The 21,055-nt window shown below is 38.9% G+C and overlaps 2 protein-coding genes across 2 annotated transcripts in view; both read right to left on the reverse strand.

Annotated features, from left to right (window-relative positions):
- Window positions 1-743: 743 nt before the first annotated feature.
- Window positions 744-1,974, reverse strand: CCER1 (coiled-coil glutamate rich protein 1). The gene is given in 8 exon segments (XM_030321912.1): window positions 744-782; window positions 784-829; window positions 831-1,110; window positions 1,113-1,287; window positions 1,289-1,426; window positions 1,428-1,540; window positions 1,543-1,719; window positions 1,722-1,974. Coding segments are annotated over 8 exon segments (1,221 nt in total).
- A 7,688-nt stretch (window positions 1,975-9,662) lies between these two features.
- Window positions 9,663-21,055, reverse strand: part of EPYC (epiphycan) — a 33,834-nt gene continuing 22,441 nt past the window's right edge. The window contains 5 exon segments of the mRNA XM_032593754.1: window positions 9,663-10,206; window positions 15,334-15,428; window positions 16,733-16,906; window positions 16,909-16,938; window positions 18,186-18,344. Of these exon segments, the coding sequence (XP_032449645.1) occupies window positions 10,036-10,206; window positions 15,334-15,428; window positions 16,733-16,906; window positions 16,909-16,938; window positions 18,186-18,344 (629 nt within the window). The 3' untranslated portion in view covers window positions 9,663-10,035.

Genomic DNA, 21,055 nt, shown 5'->3' on the forward strand with positions numbered 1-21,055 from the left:
GGGGAATCCTCTCCATGCATGGATTTATGGATTGTTGAGGCCATGGCAGATAACCAGTTCCACAGAAGCAACTCCATGTTCTTCTGAGGAAGATCCATAGCGCTGCGGAACAAGGAATATACATGAGCGATGCCACAAGACACTGCAAATGGGGTCATCAAAATACAACCCTCAAAAACGAACTCTGAAGGTGGAGAATCTACAAGGAAAAATATTTTTTGAAATGTAGGCATTTTTAAATGGTTTCAGTATTAAGAGCACTGATAGACGTTCACTAGCCATGGCATGTGCTTCTTAAACATGTAACAGCCAAAATATCTGTTGATTCCAAGTTTATTAAGTAGACAGCTGAATAAATTTGTTAAAAAAAAAAAAAACCTTTCAGCATTGCCAGAATTAAGCAAAAGAAAGAAAGAAAGAAAGAAAAGAAAGAAAGAAGAAAGAGAAAGAAGAAACCTCCAGTGTCTAGAGAGGAAAACACCAAAAGAAACTATTCAAACTGCAGTAATAAAATATTTGGCCTTTAATCATTTCCAATTAAATTATATTTGAAAGCTCCCCCCTCCCCCACCCAGAGTCATACACAAACACACCCAATTTTTAAATGTTTTATAATGGTCAAAGGAGGGCTTTACATAGATACGTTTATAATGGAACCCACTTTTTAAATTAGGTTTTAGTAAGTGCTAATGCAGTTTAGCCTCAAATCAGTTCCATCTCATTCTCAATCCCTTTCCTGATGTCTAACAGTTAATGTCGTCTAACATGAAGAGAGCTTCCTGCGGCATTATTGGGAATTACCTGCGTGGGGCTTAAATAAGTACAGTTATAAAGTCTCTCTCTCTTCCTCAGCGCCCACTAGGCACGATAAAGGCATTTCCAGAGGTAAGTGATTCTCTTCCTCCCTCTGCTCCTCCCCTTCCACCCCCTCCTCCTCTTCTATTTCCCTCGTCTTCTTCCTCTTCTCGCCTCTTCCTCCTCCTCTTCCTCCTCCCTCCTCCTCTTCCTCTTCCTCCTCCCCCTCATCCACACAGTCCGCCTCTTGGACCTCCTCTTCGTCTTCGGCCTCTGCCTCCTCCTCCTCCTCCTCCTCCTCCTCCTCCTCCTGCTCTCCTCTTCCTTCCCATCACACTCCTCCTCATCATACTCCTCCTCATTTTTCTCCTCGTCCTCCTCCCCAGGCTGTGCTGTCGGAGACTGGTCCGGAGGGAAGACCAGAGGCGGGTTCTGCCCAAAGCTGTACAAAGTTTCCCGCAGCTCCGCTGCTTCTTCGCCGCCGCTGGGGGGGCGCGTCGTTCCAGGAGGGGCCCTCGGGGGAGGCCGGGTCACGCGCCTGGGCCTGCTGCGCCCGCAGCGCCTCCTGCTGGCAGCTCCAATTTCTCCTGCTGCGCATGTCCTCGTAGATCTGGTTCATGATGAACTGGGTGGGTGTTCCGCGGCGCCGCATGCGGGTGCCCGCACCCGACAGGGTGACCCGGCCGGACGCAGAGTGCTCAGATCAACGGGAGGGCTCTGGGGAAGGAGCGGCGAGGGTGGCGGGCAGGCCGCGGCCCCTGCGGCCCCAGCGTTCTTCCTGCCCGGGGGCCTGGCCCATGCGCGGGCTCCAGGGCCCGCGCCAGCAGGAGCCGCAGCAGAGGCAGAGCGGGTGCAGCACCGTACAAAGGATCACTTGCACTCGGCCTGGAGGCCTCCAGCATCCCTCTGGAGGTGGGCGCCAGGCCCCTCCCAGCGCCCACAGTTAGAGTACACCTCCAGTGGGGCCGTCGGGGTGGTTTGGAACCAGGGGCCCGGACCGTGCTGTGCTTCCTGGGGGGCTCATACTCAGGACTTGGGACCAGAGCGGTAGCGCCGCTTGTTTATTGGAGCGCCCCTGCGCCTTCGGTGCCAGGAAGACCAGGTGCCTAACGGGGCCGAGGATGCCCAGCCGCCGCCCAGGTTCAGAGGGTCCTCCCTTTTGTGGAGAGTCTGGGTCATCGTTCAGGGAGCTCCGGGAGGTCTAAATGGAAGCGTCCTGGTAGCGGTCAAGTTTGGCCAGATCCGAAGAGCTGAAGAGCCTCGTTAGTCCGCTCAGCACCACGTGCCTGCTCCTGGGATCACGCCTTTCTCTCCAAGAGGACTCCTCTTCTCCCTCTTCTCCGCTTGCTTGATCGCTCCTCCTTCGTAATCTCTTCGCACCCGAGTTGTCTTGCCCAGGTGGGTTGGGCGGACTGGGGCTGGGTAAGGATGGTGGGGGAGGAAGGTGTTGGTGGGCGACGCACAGCGAGACCCGCTCCCGGATCCCACACACACCCGCCTCGGCAGAGGCGCGGGCTGGGAAACCGGGGAGGCAAGGGTTGCGCGTTACCTTTGCAGCTCACTCCCAACCCAGGTGCTTCACCGTCGCAGTCCTGGTGGGACTGAGGGGCCGAGGCCAGAGGCAGCCTTTAAATACCGGCCGGAGCCGCCGCGTGCCCACCGCGTCCTTGGTTGCCCAGGGTGATAGCCAATTGGGCCGAGGTCGTTCCCCTTGTGGTGGAGGGGGATTCCGGGTGGAACGAGGTGCCCTGTGAAGGTTCGCAGAGGGCTTGTGACGCAGTTTTTGAAGGAGGGAAAGAGGGCCCTAGGCTGGGGTGTACTCAACTCTGATAATATTTGATACCTTTGTAACCCCTGGACGTGCGAGCATATGGAAGCTGGACCGTTAGGCTGAACCTCTTGGAAGGGGGGGCAGGGGGGTGGGGGCTTGTACATTGGAAAACTTATAAAGGGAAGTGCCTAGAGTCAGAAAACGGGGCCCCACTCCTTCCCTTATGGCCTGTGCACACTCTTCTAACTCTTGAGAGTTATAGTGCGTCATGTGGGAAACACTACCACGGACATTTATTGCGTGTGCCTGCAGCAAGCGTGGGCTCACGGCACGTAGCCCTCGCACCTCCCCTGTGAGGTAGGCATTGTTATCACACCTCACAGAGTAGGAAATTGAGAGGTTATTTTACCAAGGGGATTAAGCGCTTCGGGGCTGGTATTGAAACCTAGGTCTGTCTGGCCACAGAACCCACAAGCTTAACCATGTGACTCTCCTCAACTGCCCACCCTCCTTAAATAGGACTCTTGTGAGGAGTACATGAAATCCTATAGGAAAGCACTGTGCTAATTGTATCATAGCACGCGAATGTCCACTGATTAAATAAATAGTACCAGGATGTATATTCGTGAGAACACAAATATGCCGTTATGTCTTTTCATATGTCCCTCTATCTGTACCAGAAAACCCATTCGTTGGGAGCGTTTATAACATTACATTAAAAATACGGCTGTGATTTAAATTATCATGAATATACTCTGAATGATGCTATAAGGGTGGATGTATGTCATTATGCATTCGTCCAAATCCATAGAATGGGCAATATCAAGACTGAACCCTAATGTGAACTATGGACTTTGGGTGATGATGATGTGTCACTGTAGGTTGATCGGTTGAAAGGAAAGTACCATTCTGGTGAGGGATGTTGGTAACGGGGGAGGCTCTGCATGAGTGGGGAGGGGGTATATGGGAAATCTCTGTATATGGGAGATCTTACACTCAATTCGAATGGAACCTAAGCTGCTAAAAAACTTGAAATCTATTAAAAAATGTGCTTGAATTTCAATTTACCGATTATTAGTCTCTGTAAACCCTCAGATTCCTTACCCATACCCAGAAAACAGTTATAATACCTATTCCATAGGGTTGTGTTAATGATTACATAGGGCACTTCATTAAAACAGCTAGTGCAGGGGCTCCTGGGTGGCTCAGTCGGTAAGCGTCCGACTTCAGCTCAGGTCACGATCTCGCAGTCCGTGAGTTCGAGCCCCGCGTTGGGCTCTGGGCTGATGGCTCAGAGCCTGGAGCCTGCTTCCGATTCTGTGTCTCCCTCTCTCTCTGCCCCTGCCCCGTTCATGCTCTGTCTCTCTCTGTCTCAAAATAAATAAAACGGTATAAAAAAATTAAAAAACAACAACAACAACAACACCAGCTAGTGCAGGTACCCATGAGCACTCAGTAGCTGTTAACTATCATTGTTGTCATACTAACTACTTGAGGATAAAGAAGTTGATTCAGTGTATGTAAAGATTAGTAACCCTGTGGGTAATGCCCAAATAGGTGTCCTTGCCCTGTGACTTTTTCTTGTTCCACTTTTCAGAAACATCAAGGAAATGCCCCGAGGCCTGATCCTAGAGAAAAAACCATCTCGGAGTATATCCCTTTATTGCTTTCCTATGGTGGGTAGAATTGAGGAAAATGGAACGTTGCCCATTGGGAACCTGAATCTATACAAGCCCCCAGTAAATGGCAAAGAAGTAAAAGGTGGAAGCTCCATGAAGCCTGCAGAGGTCATGCAGGCTTTCCTGGTTGAAAACGGAGAACAGTGTGGGGATTCTTGGATCAGGACTTCAGCCATTGCCGTGGGACCTGCAGGCTCCACAGGCTTCATTCAATTTTGTTTGCTCTGTGGTTTGCTGAGACTACCCTGCTTGACTCAAAGTGCAGAATGCTGACACATTTAGCCTCCAGTGTCCCTTTCTGGATGTAGACCCAGACATTTGGCAGTTACTGTCCCTTTACTCTGCTTAATTCAAATTGGAATGGCGACACCCCAGATTTATTTTTTCTGAGGACCTATGTGGTATTAATTGGGAACTTTAGAAACTGACCATGGTGCCATAGTGGAATTCTCACCAATGTCTTGTTTCAAAAAAGGTTAACTCAGATAATTAAGGACATTGTTTTTTGTACAATTGTTCCCGGTGACGTATACATTTCATATTAATTCTCCTTATTAAAGAACATTAATGTGGTATTGTTCTTGCCCCATCCTTCCTCTTCTTAAGAGAAACAGAAAATTATGATTTATGAGTTTTAGTTTTATCAAAAGATTGGCATTGTAATTCTGGCTGTTCATGTAGTGGTAAATCACCCAAGAAAATTACTGCCTGAGTATGGTAAACACAGCTTTCAGAAGTGCAACTAAAGAATTTTTTAAGACATCTTTTAATGGCCCATGTTCTTTAAATACTGTAATATGAGGTGTTCTAATTCATCATGAAATATAATACACTTGCCATGGCTTAGTATGTTGTATTTGTTTTCTACTGCTGTGTAACAAATTCTCACAAACTCACTGAAACAATGTACACTTGTTACTTCAGACTTTTCGGGTGTTAGTTGGGTCCTCTGCTCAGGGTCTCACCAGGCTATGGCCAAGGCACTTGTCTGGCTTGGTTCTTATCTGGAGGCTCCATTTGGGAAAATGTTATTGGCAGAATTTGTTGTGGGTATACAATTAGGACCCTGCCTTTAGGACCTCCAGCTGTCTGTTGGACAGACAGAATTTTTCTGGAGGATGCCCTGAGGTTTGGAGGCCACCCACAAGTCCTAGGGGTCAACAGCCATTCCTAGAGACCATTCTCACTTCTTTGCCATGGGAAGGCCTAGGCTCAATATGGCTATTCACTCCAATCAAGTCAGCAAGGCAGATCTCCCTGGTGCTTCCTAGCACAATGAATACACACACACGTACATATGTATCATAGCATGGGCTTGACATTGACATTTGTGACATCCATCATCTTTGTTATACTCTATTGGTTGGAAGCAAGACCCCATGTCTTACCGGCATTCAAGAGGAAAGGTTCCACAAAGGCACGGATACCAAGAGGTGGGAAGTTAATTGGGGGATTACCTTAGGGTTTATTCATCACATATACCAAGTAAATTTAGTAAAATATGTACTTCTTGGTAGCTAGTTATGATTTATTTGGGAGACTTAATGACATTTTACATTTTGAAATTCCACTGAGTGCCACATGACAGCATGGGTTACACTAGGCTTTATGTACGCGAGACAGTATATTTTTAAGTTGAAAACACACTGCTATCTTAGTGTTGTTTTTTGTGCATTTGTGTGAATTGAAAAGGATGAATTCAAACACTTGATGGCAGTAGTAACTCATTCAAAATTCGGTCAGCGAAAGCCCTGGTATACAAAACAAGCTATGAGAATATAGGTACTTCATTTTTATATTTATCACGAACACTATATTTAAACTATTCCAGTTTGCCAATATGAGTTACTAGATTTTAGCATTTTTTCAACTGGCTTTTAGAAAGCAAACCTCAGTTAATTAAACGTATAAAAAATCTCTAGCTAGAAGTTGGATATACTGATACATTTGGTCAGATAAATAAAATTCAACAAATATTTTTTAGATCCGTCTTTGTAACCAATTAAGTTCTATGGTAAATGAAAAAAACAAATAAATGGAACATATTTTATGCACTCTCAAGAACTTGCTTTTTGCCACCCTGAAGGTATCCATGCACAGGAAGTTGAAACCACAAGGGGAGGTGCCATCTATTGGTCTTAGAGGCTAAATGCAAAGTATTAAGACCAGCTTTCAAAGTGGGTGATGGGCATTGAGGAGGGCACCTGTGGGATGAGCACTGGGTGTCGTATGGAAACCAATTTGACAATACATTTCATATTAAAAAATAGTGAGATACAAATTACTCATTGCTTTCCCTTGATAATTGGGAAGTTCGGGGATAGTTGGCATATTGTGAGGCCTATTGTGCATCAAAGAATAACATTGTGGTGCTTTTCTACTTATGACTCCTCGTGTCATTTAAGTAAATTATGAAGAGAAAGTTAACTTTGTAATGAGATAACTACAAAGACAGTTTCTGCAGATTTAAAGAGAAGTAAGGATGGGAATTTTGTACTGGTAATCGTACTATGTGTAGGTATATTTGTTATCACGCTTTGAAAATATTACTAATCTTTTATTCACTCAAGATTTTCAGGGAATTAACCTGACGTACTGTAGTCATGACATCTGAAAAACATGTGTAGTCAGTAATGATTAATTAGGAATTATTAGCATGAAAATGTTTGTTTATAATAAGTTTAAAGTACGCTGTATTGTGGGGCAACAGAATGAAGTGCCCCCCCCCGAAAAATGGCCTGTAATATTCGAGAAAAATAAACCTGTGTAGCAATTGAATAAAGAAAAAAAAGTTATTAAAAACACAGCATTTAATCAGGGGCCAGTTTTAGAATTAAAGCTTTCAATGAAGAATGTGACGTGTTGGAAATGGCCACTGAAAAATAGGATGCATTTACAAGGAATGCTAAAATGTTATCATCATATTGCATATTCCATATGAAATAAGGAAATATATAATCCAGGCTAGATTCATTACTGCATATTTATTATCATTATATCATTATCTTGCTTTGTTTTATATTAAAAGAAATGAAGACATTTTTATAGGTCTCGAAAACCATTATGGGACTTTGGCAACTGTGAAATCCTTAGCTGAGAGCCTAGTTGGTTCATGTAGGATTTCTGACCTATATAAACTGTGAGATAGTAAGATGCTAATTTTGTGCCAATTTTTTTAAAGCAATAATAGAAAACGAATATAGAGTTGCAAAGTTAGAATTCTACTTTAGTCTGATTCAGAATCATGTATTGGAGTGTGTCTAAAAAGTCCAAACAAAAGCTCAATTAATTTCTAAATATCACTGTTTTTATAATGATGGCTTGATGGTTATTCTTTTCTAAGGTTTACAACTTGGGGTATAGAAATTATGATTCACAGGGTGCATGATTAATTTTACCCCATATGTCTCAAGCAAATTAATATATATTTTTAATTATTACAGACATATTGGTATTTATACTTTTAAACTGAAACAAAGAAATGCTTACGCATCTACTGTGGAGAAACATAACAATTCTTTTCAATTGCTGAACTACAGAAGTTCTGGATTTAGCTATAATGTCTATAAATAATGGCATATGATGGATGGTATGAAATAATGAGAAAAATTTCAGAAAATATAGACGAAGAAATATATTTGCCTGAAAGAGATAGTTGAAAATAAAAATATATACTTTAAGTTTTTATTATTTTTTATTTAAAAATTTTAATGTTTATTTTTGAGAGAGAGAGAGAAAGAGCGTGAGCAGGAGAGGGGCACAGAGAGAGGGAGACAAGAATCCGAAGCAGGCTCCAGGCTCCAGTTTCTGGGCTGTAAGCACAGAGCTCGACCCCATGAACCATGAACTCATGAAACAGGAGATTATGACCTGAGCCGAAGTCAGACGCCTAACCTACTGAGCCACGCAGGCGCCCCAATATATTGTATGTTTTTAATTATTAAAGGTGTACTATTGCCAATTGTCACTCTTTTTACTTTAATATATTAATTCAGAAATAGTTACGCAAGGGCGCCTGGGTGGCTTAGTCTGTTAAGTGGCTGACTTCAGCTCAGGTCTGATCTCACAGTTCGTGGGTTCGAGCTCTGTGTTGGGCTCTGTGCTAACAGCTCAGAGCCTGGAGCCTACTTTTCAGATTCTGTGTCTCCTCTCTCTCTACTCCTGCCCCATTCACACTCTGTCTCTCTCTCTCTGTCTCAAAAAAAACCAAACAAAAAAAACAAAACAAAACATAAGAAACAGATTATGCAATGATGAAGTTTGATATTAAAACATTTTTGTGAGGTATAGAGAATTGTGCACTCTCCCACACTGTTGGTGAAAGTCTAAATGGGTGTAACATCTTTGAAGGCCAATCTAGTAATATTTATTAACATTTAAAATTATATGCTCTTCAACCCAGAATTCCACTTCTATGGTTTTATCCACGATGTACTCTCACATGTACACAAAATTATTTTTGTTTACATAAGGCTAGTCCTTCCAATTTTTAGTGTAAATAAAAGAACATAAAATGTATGCTCATGTAATGGGCTGATACGTGCTTTTCAGAATCAGTAGAGCCGTATGTGCTGATATGGAAAAATCATCGAGAAATATTTTTAAGTGAAAGAAGCAAGGTTTAGAATAGTGATTATTGTATTTAAAAATCCATGTTTACATGTATAGATGCATATATTATGGTGATATATATGTGTGTGTGGCACCTGCACGTGTATATTTGTAATAAAGAGGAGTAATTGCTTATGTACAAGTTTTTGTTTCTTATGGAAACTTTCACAAAAGTGCAAGAAACCATTGCCTAGTTTGTTCTTGGGAGTGGAACTTGAGGTTTGCAGCTGGAAGGAAAGTCACCTTTCATTGTATAGTCTTTTGTCATCTTTCACTTTTTAACCATGTGCTTGTATTATGATCATACATTTCAGAAAGATCAACTTACCTTAGAAAGCATTCCTTAGCTTCTTCCTAATGTAGCTCTCATATCATCCATTGTCTGTTTTCTAGTTTATAAACTTTATTTTGTTCACAGGCATAAAGATATACCAACAGAATGATTCGATAGTTATCTAGTTGTGTTCAAGGGATGAGACAAGCCTGAAGTCTTCCTACTACACCACCCTCTTATGAGATATGCCAACAAATTTCCATTTAAGCAAGGTTCTAAAATGAGTTGATAGATCTTTAAGGTGATAACAACATTATATTCAACAACCAAAGCCATGTGTTTTTTTGTTGTTGTTGTTGGATATAATTATTTGTATGTTGCATTATAGTGAATATTTGCCCACAAGGCCATTGTAGATTTCAAATATTTTTATTCTCTCTTTGATTTTCTTAATAAATTTGGAAACAGAAACATGCTTTAGAGCAAAAAAAAAAAGGAAAAGGAAAGTTTAATTAAAAATCTAAATCTTGACAATACACCTAAAGTGCTCATTTAAAATTTTTTCTTTATTATGTACTTAACTTGAAACTATATGAGACAGAAATCCTTAAAGCCTGCAAGTTACATGTGATTTTCAAGAATATCTGCGAAATAGATACATATTTTTTTTCTCATTTGGTTTCACTCTTTCTGTACATCATTTGTTTTTATCCTTGACTTATCTGGCGTTTGCTTAAATTGATAAAACTGTCATCATATCTTAAAACTTTTAGTTGTATTTTGTGAAATTATATCATTTTTAAGAACACTATTTGAAAGTATCATGCTGAGCTTTTTGTTTCCAAAGAGAGCAGTAAGAATTGTTTCGTTATAGCAGGCATCATAATGCTAACCGTTATCCGCAATTAGACAAGACTCCCAATAGGCAAACGAGGTAGGCACATGTATGCTTGAGGAGTTTTGCTGAGATTGATAGGGTTTCCATCCAATCGAATATCCTCTAGCGCCTTACGGATATAAGTCAAATTTTTAACGTTGCAGAAAGTATCTTCATGCATCTCCAAAATGTTGTTATTCTAAAAGAGATGATAATAAATTATAAGACAAAATATACATATGCCTAGTATTGATTAATAACATAGTGCATTTTGCCTCACCCCCATTTTTATTCTTTTGTTCTTTCTCTTATCCAAAAATGCATGTTAGGGATCATTATGCATTGAACACTTTCTAGACAGTGGGGATTAAATCATTGAAGCACAAAGTAGACATGTGCTTGCCCTAATGGAGCTTACATTTCAGTAATAGAAATGTAAAATAAGAAAGCGAGAAAACAAATTTAAAGAAAATGTTATATCTAAAAATGATGAGTAGGGAAAAGGAAGGGTGGTCACTGTGGAAAGTCATCTTAAGAGGTAGCAATGGAGCTGAGAATGGAAAGAGCCAAGGTAGGAATATTGCAGGGAGAGAGAACACCATGTTCAATCTGAGTAATTACCATGGAATGTTCAGAATGGGAAAAAAGTCAAAATGGCTGAAGTCAATAAGTGAGGGAGAGAGTGAGCAAATCTTAGGGAGATACGCAGGGCCCAGAAATATGTATTTAAAATAGCTTTATTGGATATATTTTACATAACGTAAAATTCATCACTTTAAGTGTGTGGTTCAGTGGTTTTTAAGATAGTCATGGAGCTATACAACCATCACCATAATTTAATTTAGAACACTTTAAACATCCCCCCAAATCCCATAGATGTTAGCAATTACTTCCCCCCACCCCCCACCATTTTTCTCTCTCTAGCCCTGATGACTTCTAATCTACTTTTTGTTTTTATGGATGTTCCTACTTTGATATTTTATGTAAATGAATCACATATCACCTTCTGTGACTGGGTTCTCTCATTTCCAATTGTATTTTAAGGTTTATGTATTTTGTACCATGTATCGGGCACTTGTTTATTGCCTGATAATATTCCATTGTGTGGACCATACCACATTTTACCAATTCATCAGTTACAGAAATTTGGATTGTTCATACTTTTGGGCTTTTATGAATAATGCTTCTATGAACATTTGCATACAAGTTTTGTGTTGACAGATGTTTTCAGTTCTCCTGGATATATGCCTGGGAGTTGAATTGTGGGTCATACAGTAACTCTATGTTTAACATTCAAGGAGGTATTGGACTGTTTTCCAAGTAGCTTGCACCATTTTAGATTCCACCAACAATGTATGGAAGTGTTCCAATTTCTCTGCATCCTAACCAACCTTGTAATTATCTGTCTTTTTTATTTTTTGCTGACCAAGTGGATGTGAAGTGGTACCTCATTGTGGTTGAGTTCATTGCTAGTGTATTGAGCAATTGATATTTGTATTGATTTTATCACCTGCCACGTTGCTGAACTCATTTAAGTTCATTTTTTTTAAATTTTTTTTAACGTTTATTTATTTTTGAGACAGAGAGACGACAGAGCATGAGTGGGGGAGGGTCAGAGAGAGAGGGAGACACAGAATCCGAAACAGGCTCCAGGCTCCGAGCGGTCAGCACAGAGCCCGACGCGGGGCTTGAACTCACGGACCGCGAGATAATGACCTGAGCCGAAGTCGGACGCTTAACCAACTGAGCCACCCAGGCGCCCTGAACTCATTTAAGTTCAAATGGTTTAGTGAATTACTTTGACTTTCTGTATAAAAGATCTATGGATCAATTTGGGGATTATTTCCATCTTAATATTAAGTCTTTCAAACAATGAATATGGGCTATCTTTCCTTCATTTAGATCTATTTTTCCTCAGATAAAATTACATACATTGAAGGTATACAGCATAATGTTTTGATACATGTATACATGGTGAATGCTTACCACAATCAGCTAATTAACGTTTCCATCACCTCATATGGTTACCTTTATGTGTGTTTCTGGTAAGAACACTTAAGATCCACTACTGTCAACAAATTTCAAGTACACAGTATAGTATTTCTAACTATAGTCACCATGCTGTATTACATTATCTCCAGAACTTAATACATTCTGAACAACTAAAACTTTTTATTCTTTGACTAACAGTTCCCATATCCCCCAGCCCCCAAAGCCCTGGCAACCACCATTCTACTCTCTCCTTTGAGTTAGACTTTTTAGATTCTACATGTGACGTCTTATAATATGTGTCTTTCTGTGTCTGACTTATTTCCCTCAGCATAATGTTCTCACCATGTGTTGTAAATGGCAGATTTTTTTTTTCTTTTTTGATTTTTTTCTTTTTTTTTTAAGTGTAGTTATTTATTTATTTGAGAGAAAGAGAGAGCGAGCTGGAGGGACAGAGAGAGAGAGAGAAAGAGAGAGAATTCCACAGCAGCTCAGCACTGTCAGCACAGAGTCCGAGTGCAGGGCTCAAACTCATGAACCGTGAGATCATGACCTGAGCCAAAATCAAGGTTGGAGGCTTCACCGACTGAGCCACCCAGGTGCTGGTGAATTTTTTTTCTTTTTTAAAGAATTAATAATTACCCAATTGTATACATATACCAAAATTTCTTTATCCATTCGTCCATTGAGAGACACCTAGGTTGCTTCCATATCTTGACAATTGTTAATAATGCTGCAGTGACCTTGAAAGTGCAGATACCTCTTCGAGATACTGATTTAGTTTCTCCCTTGATATATATCTGGAAATGGGATTGATTGCTGGCTCATATGGTAGTTCTGTTTAACTTTTTGAAGAATCTCCATACCATTTTCTAGAATGCCTGTACCCCTTACATTTGCACCAATAGCAGACAAGGGTTCCCTTTTTTCCACATCCTTGTCAACACTTGTTATCTTTGGTCTTATGGATAATAGCCATTCAACGAGGTGACATCTCACTGTGGCTTTGATTTGCATTTCCCTTATGATTAGTGATGTTGAGCATCTTTGCATATACCTGTTGGCTATTTGTATGTTTCCTTTTAAGAAATGCCTATTTAGGTACTTGGCCAATATAGTCGATATTTTATTGAGTTATTTGAGTTGTGCATATATTTTGGATACTAATCCCTTATCAGATGTATAGTTTGTAGATATCGTCTTTCATTCTATAGATTATGTCCTCTCTCTGTTGATTATTTCCTTTGCTGTGCAGAAGTCTTTCAACAATATGTATTCCAACTATATATCTTGTACTTTTTTTGTGAAAATTATTCTTAGGTGTTATTATTTTGTGATTAATATAAAATGGAATTGTTTTCTTAATTTCATTTTCAAATTGTTCATTTATAGTGTATACATATACAATTAATATTTGTATATTGATTTTGTTACCTACTACCTTGCTTAAATCATTTATTGGATTTCTTTTTTAACTCATTGTTAATTAAGGAAAATGTTGTTAAATGTCCACATATTTGTAAATTTTCCCGATTTCCTTTGTTATTGATTTTTATTTTAATTCCATTATACTCAGATGTACTTTGCATAATTTCAATTCTTTTCAATTTATTGTGGCCAGTTTTGTGGCCTACCATATGATCTATCCAGGGAAATGTTCTTTGAACACTTGAGAACCATGTATATTTTGCTGTTGTTGGGTAGAATGTTCTGTAGGTGACTGTTAAGTCTGGTTGATTTATAGATCAACCAGATGCTGCTAAGATCTTCTTGAACTGTTTCCTAGTTGATCTTATGACAGGCATTCTACCCATTATTAAAAGTGAAGTATTGAAGATCCAACTTCTTGTTGAATTGTCTATTTCTACCTTCAATTCTATTCATGTTTCACACAATTTGAGGCATACTGTTTATAATCATATTATAATATGTAATAATGATTAATAATAATATATAGGAATATATAATTATACATGTTAGGTGCAGAATGTGATAATCATTTTATCATTCTGTGAATTGACCCTCTTCTCATTACAAAGGTCCATCAGGAATAACAGATTTGGTTGCCTGTGTCTATACTATTTTCTTTGATAGGTAATAGGTACCTGCTGTTAATAATTGTGCCTCAATGTAAGAACTTACCGTGTCCTATAACTGGGTGCAGGGAGGTTCAGCTATTTGTCCAATCTTTAGATAGTGTTGGGAGTAGAATTTCATCCTGGGGAATCTGCTTTTGCCAGAGCCCTTCATTCTAATTACTATATATATATATATATATATATATATATATATATATATATTTGGCAAAACATTTGAAATGAATCAAAATTGGAGATTTTTATATAAGCATTAAAAATAAATACAATGGAAAACAATGTAAATTAAAATAGTTAGGAGTGTGTAGGTGGCTCTCTTCAAGCGTTCGACTTTCAGCTCAGGTCAAGATCTTGTGGTTCGTGGGTTTTGAGCCTCGCATTGGGCTCTATCTTGGTAGTGTGAAACTGCTTTGGATTCTCTCTCTACCTGTCTCTCTGTCTCTTCCCCACTTGCATCCTCTGTCTCTCAAAAAAAAAACAAAAACACAAAACAAAAAACAACTTAAAGAAAAACAGCTCTATACTGCATGTTGATAAGGTGGTCATGAGAAGAGAACTGTTTTAAATGGTGCACTTAATGATGCCCTTTTAAACCTTAGAGTAGGGTATGTGAAGCCAATTACTTTTTATTTTTTAATGTCATATTGTATATACAAATCCATTGTGTTTGAATGCAACATCAGAGGACCCATTTACTTTGTAGGGTCAGTATTATCACAGACCAACAGTAATAATCTCTTAATCCAGAGAGATGGAAGTCTGTCATCCCTCAGCAGATAGGAATGTCTAGGATTGAATTTATTCAATACATAAAACCTAAAATCAAAAGCTAAAATTGACATTTTTTTTCCTCCTGAAAGCCAGGAATTAAATTAAAAATTTCTTTCCGCCTTTTGTCTCTTCCATTTCTAATTCTCACACATTTCTTCAGGAGATAAAGGTTTTGATTTTTTTTTTCAAAAGTAATTTCATGTGCCAGAAAGGTGTATTAGGATTTAATAAAGACTGAAAATCTTTAGAGACTATGGTTATCAGAAATAAATCAGTATAGACAGAAGCATGAATATACAAAGACCTTGCACTCAGATAGAGAGTGAGAGAGTGAATAAAGGGAGAAGAAGAAGAAAAATGGTGACTGTGTGTCAACAGGACATTATAAACAGTTTTTGCATCCCAGCTTCCTCCTCTTTGCTTTTGTTTTCCATGGAGCTATTGAGCGTACCTTACTAGTAGAAGCTTACCTGGAGGTGAAGGGCCCGTAGGTTTTCTGGGAGTGGCAGAGGGATGTGGTCCAAATTGTTATCGGTGAGGTAGAGATGATGGAGATCATTACATACTCCTGTAAACTTCCACATGTAGGGACTTAGTGGAAATTAGTGGTTTCACAGTTGTATTTTCCATTCCCTGTTCTTTCAACTACTTGTAAACTAACACATGCCCGTCCAGGTCTTGTTTTGCAAGGGTGAGGCAGATTAGTTCTCTAGTTGCTAGACAATTCAAATGAGTTTTGTAAGAATTAACTGTAAGCAAATCTTTCTTGATGAAAGTGTAAAGTGTTTCTGGATCTGTAGGAAGAACCTTGCTTGTGCACTCTAACTTCTTCCAGTTTAAGCAAGGCAGTGTCTTCCCATGGAAGATCTTCTGCAATAGGGTTTTGAAGATTTGGGTACGGTGTAGGAAGAAGGTCCTTTATTTTTATGGATAGAGAAAAGAGTTTCTTTCAACAATATCCTATTCTTTCTAGTTCAAATAACAGGAAAGGGCAGCGTAACAAGATAAAAAACAAAAAACATTTAGACAATAAGAGGTCTACTCTTGCCAATACTACAGAATAAACCGTGACTCACCATCACCCATGCCAACAAAAGCTGAATGGGGAGACTGAACTTTGACCCTTGGCAGACTACATACAATAAGGTGTCCTAACTCAATGCCTACCAGGGTATGTTATGGGAGAGCTAGTGGAGAAATGGAACTTTCGCCATTGCTTAGTGCTAATGGGTCCACACAGCTCTCTATACTCTCCCTGGGAATAACATGGTGTCTCTTCAAATAGTATTTGAATTTGTTGTTGGCATAGATTTAGAAGAGCAGCTTGAACAAAGAGAGGGTAAGAAAGCTGGTTGGTGAGTGTTCTCATACTCTATGCTGTTATTCTAGCCTCAGACTTGCTTCTTTCATTTAGAAAATAAAATTTCTAAGATTAACTGAATCCATCCTTTTTACAAGGTGATTTAGAAGACTTCTCTATTCAACGCACTCCCTCACCCTGCACAAGTAGTTATCCTTTAAGCCATGTAAAATATTCACCTTGAGCGGAGTTCCTGGGAAATACAAATTGTCTGGCTACACCATTTCTAGGTGCGCCTTGTAGACTGGTGTTCCAGGGAGCCACCAACTCCTTATTCTCACTCTGCTTTTCTGTTCTTGTTGTTTGACTAGCCTCAGAACTTACCAGAACACAATATTTCCCCAAAACTTGATAAGTAGTACTTAGAGGTTTTGTTTGTTTGTTGTTTTGTTTTGTTTTTAGTAGTTAAAAGTCTCATAAAATTGACACTTTCCTTATGGAAATAAAAAAGCTAGTCAATGACAGCAAATGAAGTGGAAGATTAAAGTCTCCATATCCAAACTTAAAACTCACTTTAAACGCTTCTTGCTTTATTCCTTTCCTCCCCAGCCTATTGTTGCTAATATCAATAAATGTCAAAGTGTTTGGCAATTCTGGGAGCTGCCTTATTTTGTTGTCACGCAGGACAAGCTCTCGGAGTTGAGGTAGCTTTCTGAATGCATCTTCATCAATCTCAGATATAGATTTGATGTCAGATCAATTCTTTTTAAGTCATCTAGAAGGAAAAATGAAAAGAAGTAGTTAATAGTGTTGAATATGTTGTGCTCGCATAAAAATATGAATATAAATAACAATGAATTTAATTATCAATGGACAATAAATAAAATAATTATTTCTAACTACTTTACATACAAATTTAATTGCTTCCACCCAGGGCTATACATATTTTTTTATACACTTATAAGTAAGCATAACTTTAGGGGTGCCTGGGTGGCTCAGTCGGTTAAGCTGTGGCTTTGGCTCAGGTCATGATCTTGTGGTTTGTGAGTTCCAGTCCTGCATCAGGCTCTGTACTGACAGCTCAGAGCCTGGATCCTGCTTTGGATTCTGTGTCTCACTCTCTCTTTCTGCCCCTCCCTGACTTGCACTCTGTCCTCTCTCTCTCTCTCTTTCAAAACTAAATAAACATTAAAAAATTTTTTAAAAAAGCATAACTTTTTTTTATATTTTTATTTATTTTGAGACAGAGACAGAGCATGAGCAGGGGAGGGGCAGAAGAGGAGAGGGGAGACACAGAATTTGAAGCAGGCTCCAGGCTCTGAGCTGTCAGCACAGAGCCCAACGTGGGCTCGAACTCACGACTGTGAGATCATGACCTGAGCTGAAGTCAGACGCTTACCGACTGAGCCACCCAGGTGCCCCCCAAAAAAGCATAACTTTAACAAAGTATTGAACATTATGTTCACTGATGCCAGATTGCTGTATTTTCTAATAGTCATAGATACATTAGCATTAAAATACAAAGGCATTAAAAAGAAATTCTCAAATGATCAAACCACTTTATAAAGACACTTTATACAACACTTTATAAAGTTTTGTAAAAACTTTTCTAAGTTGCCAAAATTATTAAGTCAGAATGTAGGCTTTTATGCATCAATCATAAAGCAACTGTGCTTTAATGGGAATCTATTCAAACAACCCAAATCCTAGTAAATATATGACCATGACATTTTACTCAATGTCATAACATGATAATGAATTTTAGCCTATAAAATATACACACTGATGATTCTATTTCTTGAAAATAGCTCATTTGAAAATATCAACTATATAGTTTCATAATGACCTTAATTCTTCATCATTTTTAATATAATTAAAAATACCTTCAAATATTTAAATAAGAAAAGAGTTGTTATGGGCCAATTTCATATCCAAGGTTCATATTTAGTACCAACATTTTATAGTGCAAAAATTTTGGAAAAGTCTGTAAAGAAGAAATGGTATTAATGCTGTCATCCATACTTAGGCTTGCAAAATCGTTTTTGTTGATCTTTTTAATTCTGTTGAAGCGGGAATAGAAATAAGCGGTGTTCTTGGGCAGCGGTGGAATAGCATCAAGTTCATGGTCATCACAGTATACGGTGGTACTTATACATGTACACAGAAGGCAGGTTGGAAAGTCTACAAGGTAGAGGCAAATAATTATGTGTCAGTAACAAAAGCAATTTCCAAGAAATAATGTGATTAGGTGTTTGTTAAATAATATTAGGGTCTCATATAGACTACCCTGGGATATTTCATATTTTATCACACAGTTTTCTATAAATAGAAATTAAAGTCAAACGTACCAAGGAAAGCTGCCATGATAATTAGTATATTCTTTGTAATGTTGTAAATTTTATTTCAAATTACTGAGTGGATAAAGTGTGGTTGTTGCTTTTATGCTTATTAGAAATTCTCCTTTCGAAGTAAATAGTAAGACTGGTTTTCATAAAGTTAAAACATCACACATAATATTTTTATTAAGTCTTTGGTTTAATAATTAAACACCTCACTGAAACAAAATCTGCTTCAAGAAAAATGACACAGTAATGATCATTAATATTAATTCACTCAATATATTTATTGAATTCTTTCTATGTAAATGACACTATGCTAACTGGTGAAATAGTGAGGAGCACGAGGAGACACAGTTCTATTTATGATCTTCTATGTAAGATCATATATGTTTAATTTCCCTGCTGAAAACTTTCTGCTGGATACTTACATTTCCCTCTATTGAGTGCGTATCTGCATGTTTTTATTTGTAGAGTGCTCTACTACTCCTTAGAATGTTAGCTATGTGGTAAGAATATAATGTATTCATTTGAAGTATTGGCTTAGGATGTTAATCACACAAATAAATAAATGGTAACTGTGAAAAATGTCATGAATATATGAGCATAAAATAGGGGAATCTGACTCAGTCTGACAGTCATGGTTCTCTGAGGAGGTGATAACTGAGTTGAGATCTGCAAGAACAGAAGGAGTTAACCATGCAAGTGGGAGGAAAGAGTACCCAGGCAGAGGAAGCAGCATTTTCAAAGGCCCTTCACTTTGGAGGGACTAAAATATGGTCCATGTGTCTATAGCACAGACTACATTGAAATGTATGGGGCAGACCATGCAGAGGCCTTATAGGCTGTGCTATTACAGGTTTTGTTCCTTATCCTAAGGATGGGCAAGTTATTACATGATCAGATTTGCACAGATTAAGAAAACACTCTGCTTGAAGTTGTCGTAGAAGACTGAGGGAGGGCAAGTGGACAGAGTGGAGATGACTTGCTGTCTAGATAAAAGATGATAGTTGCTTGGTTGGGGTCATGGTGACATGTTGAAAAGGCAACATATCCAAAGGTATTGTGAAGCTGCGTTATGTCTCAACACATTGATCTATACTTCTCTATCACATGTGCACACACACACACACACACACATACACACACCCCTCCTTCACTCTCTGTTTAGTGGTCATATAGAGGACAGTGAGCTGCAAAGGAAGATAGAAATGCAATGACCAGAAGGAAAGGAGCAAGATAAGATGGGGAGATATTATGGAGGCCAATGGAGAGAGAGAGTTTAAAGGAAAGGGAATAGAAAACATTCTAAAGCTGCTGAGATGTCAGGTAATTTAAGGACTGAAAATGTCTTTTGGGTTAGTTACTGCGGTGGTTATATACAACTTCAGTAAGAGCTACAGAGTGATGGGGCTAGAAGCCAGATTAACAGCCAATTGAAGAGGGAGTTGAGGGTGAGGAAGTAGTTACAGCAGATATAGACAATGCTAGTGAGATGTTTAACTGTGAAGGAGGAAAGAGAGATGGTGATAAGTAAAAGCAAATATATATGCAGTGTGTAAATTGACTGAAGCAGGAGAAATTTGTAGAAAGAGATCCAAAGTAGAATTTGAAGATCAAAAGGATCCTGAGAGGGCGGTAAGACATGGACTCAAAGCCACAGTGGGCAAGATCGCATCCTGTATTTGAGAGGACAGTCTATCTGTTGTGAAAGGAGGACAGGGAGATAAGTGTGTGCATGTCCATGTAGGTAAAGATTACATCTCAAAACAGAAAGACCAAGAGCTGCTGACCAGAAGATTGCATTTTCTCTGTTGAGCAAGAGGCTTGGCTCTCTGATGAGCTTGAAGAAAAAAGGGAGGAGGAGGAGAAGGGTGGTTAAGATGTGAGATGGAGAATGTGAAATAGCCATGAGAGAAACTAGACGAAAGTGATGGAAGAGCTTCCTTGCAATCGCTCAGTGATCAGTTCATCCCAGTTTAGCTGGGACTTTCCTGGTGTTAGCCTTGAAACCCCCCCACTATGGGACGCCTCACTCCCAGGCAGACCCGGACATTTGGTTGCCTTCGCGGAGGGATCTACTTGTGGTTTGTGATCAAGAATTATTAGTGCGCTTACTAAGGTCTTATTGTTATCATTAAGTAGGGAAATTATTTACAATAACAGCTCTGGGAATGAAAACTATTTTAGGAATGGAAATCTAGGAAAGAAAATTTAAGGGGAACTATAAAATATTGAACACTTGCTAATTTTCAATTCATTATAAATTAATATTTACCACATATAATCTTTTTAAAATAAGTATTTGATTCTTCTATATTTTCATTGCCTTGCTAATTTAGCAGTAACTGCTTAAGGTAATTTATATATATTCACACCAGTTACATTTTAATTCTAACTTTTCCACTCATAACCCAAGCCTATTTATATGGCTTCAGAAAATTATTTTTAGAAATTGTATTCATAGTAAAAAAAATGATAGTTGATTATTAATGCTCCAAATAGTTCCTTCCAAGCTATTGAGCTATGATGGATGTATAAGATTTAAATTTAATT

This window comes from Lynx canadensis, chromosome B4, assembly GCF_007474595.2.
Source record: "Lynx canadensis isolate LIC74 chromosome B4, mLynCan4.pri.v2, whole genome shotgun sequence".
Lineage (NCBI taxonomy): Eukaryota > Metazoa > Chordata > Mammalia > Carnivora > Felidae > Lynx > Lynx canadensis.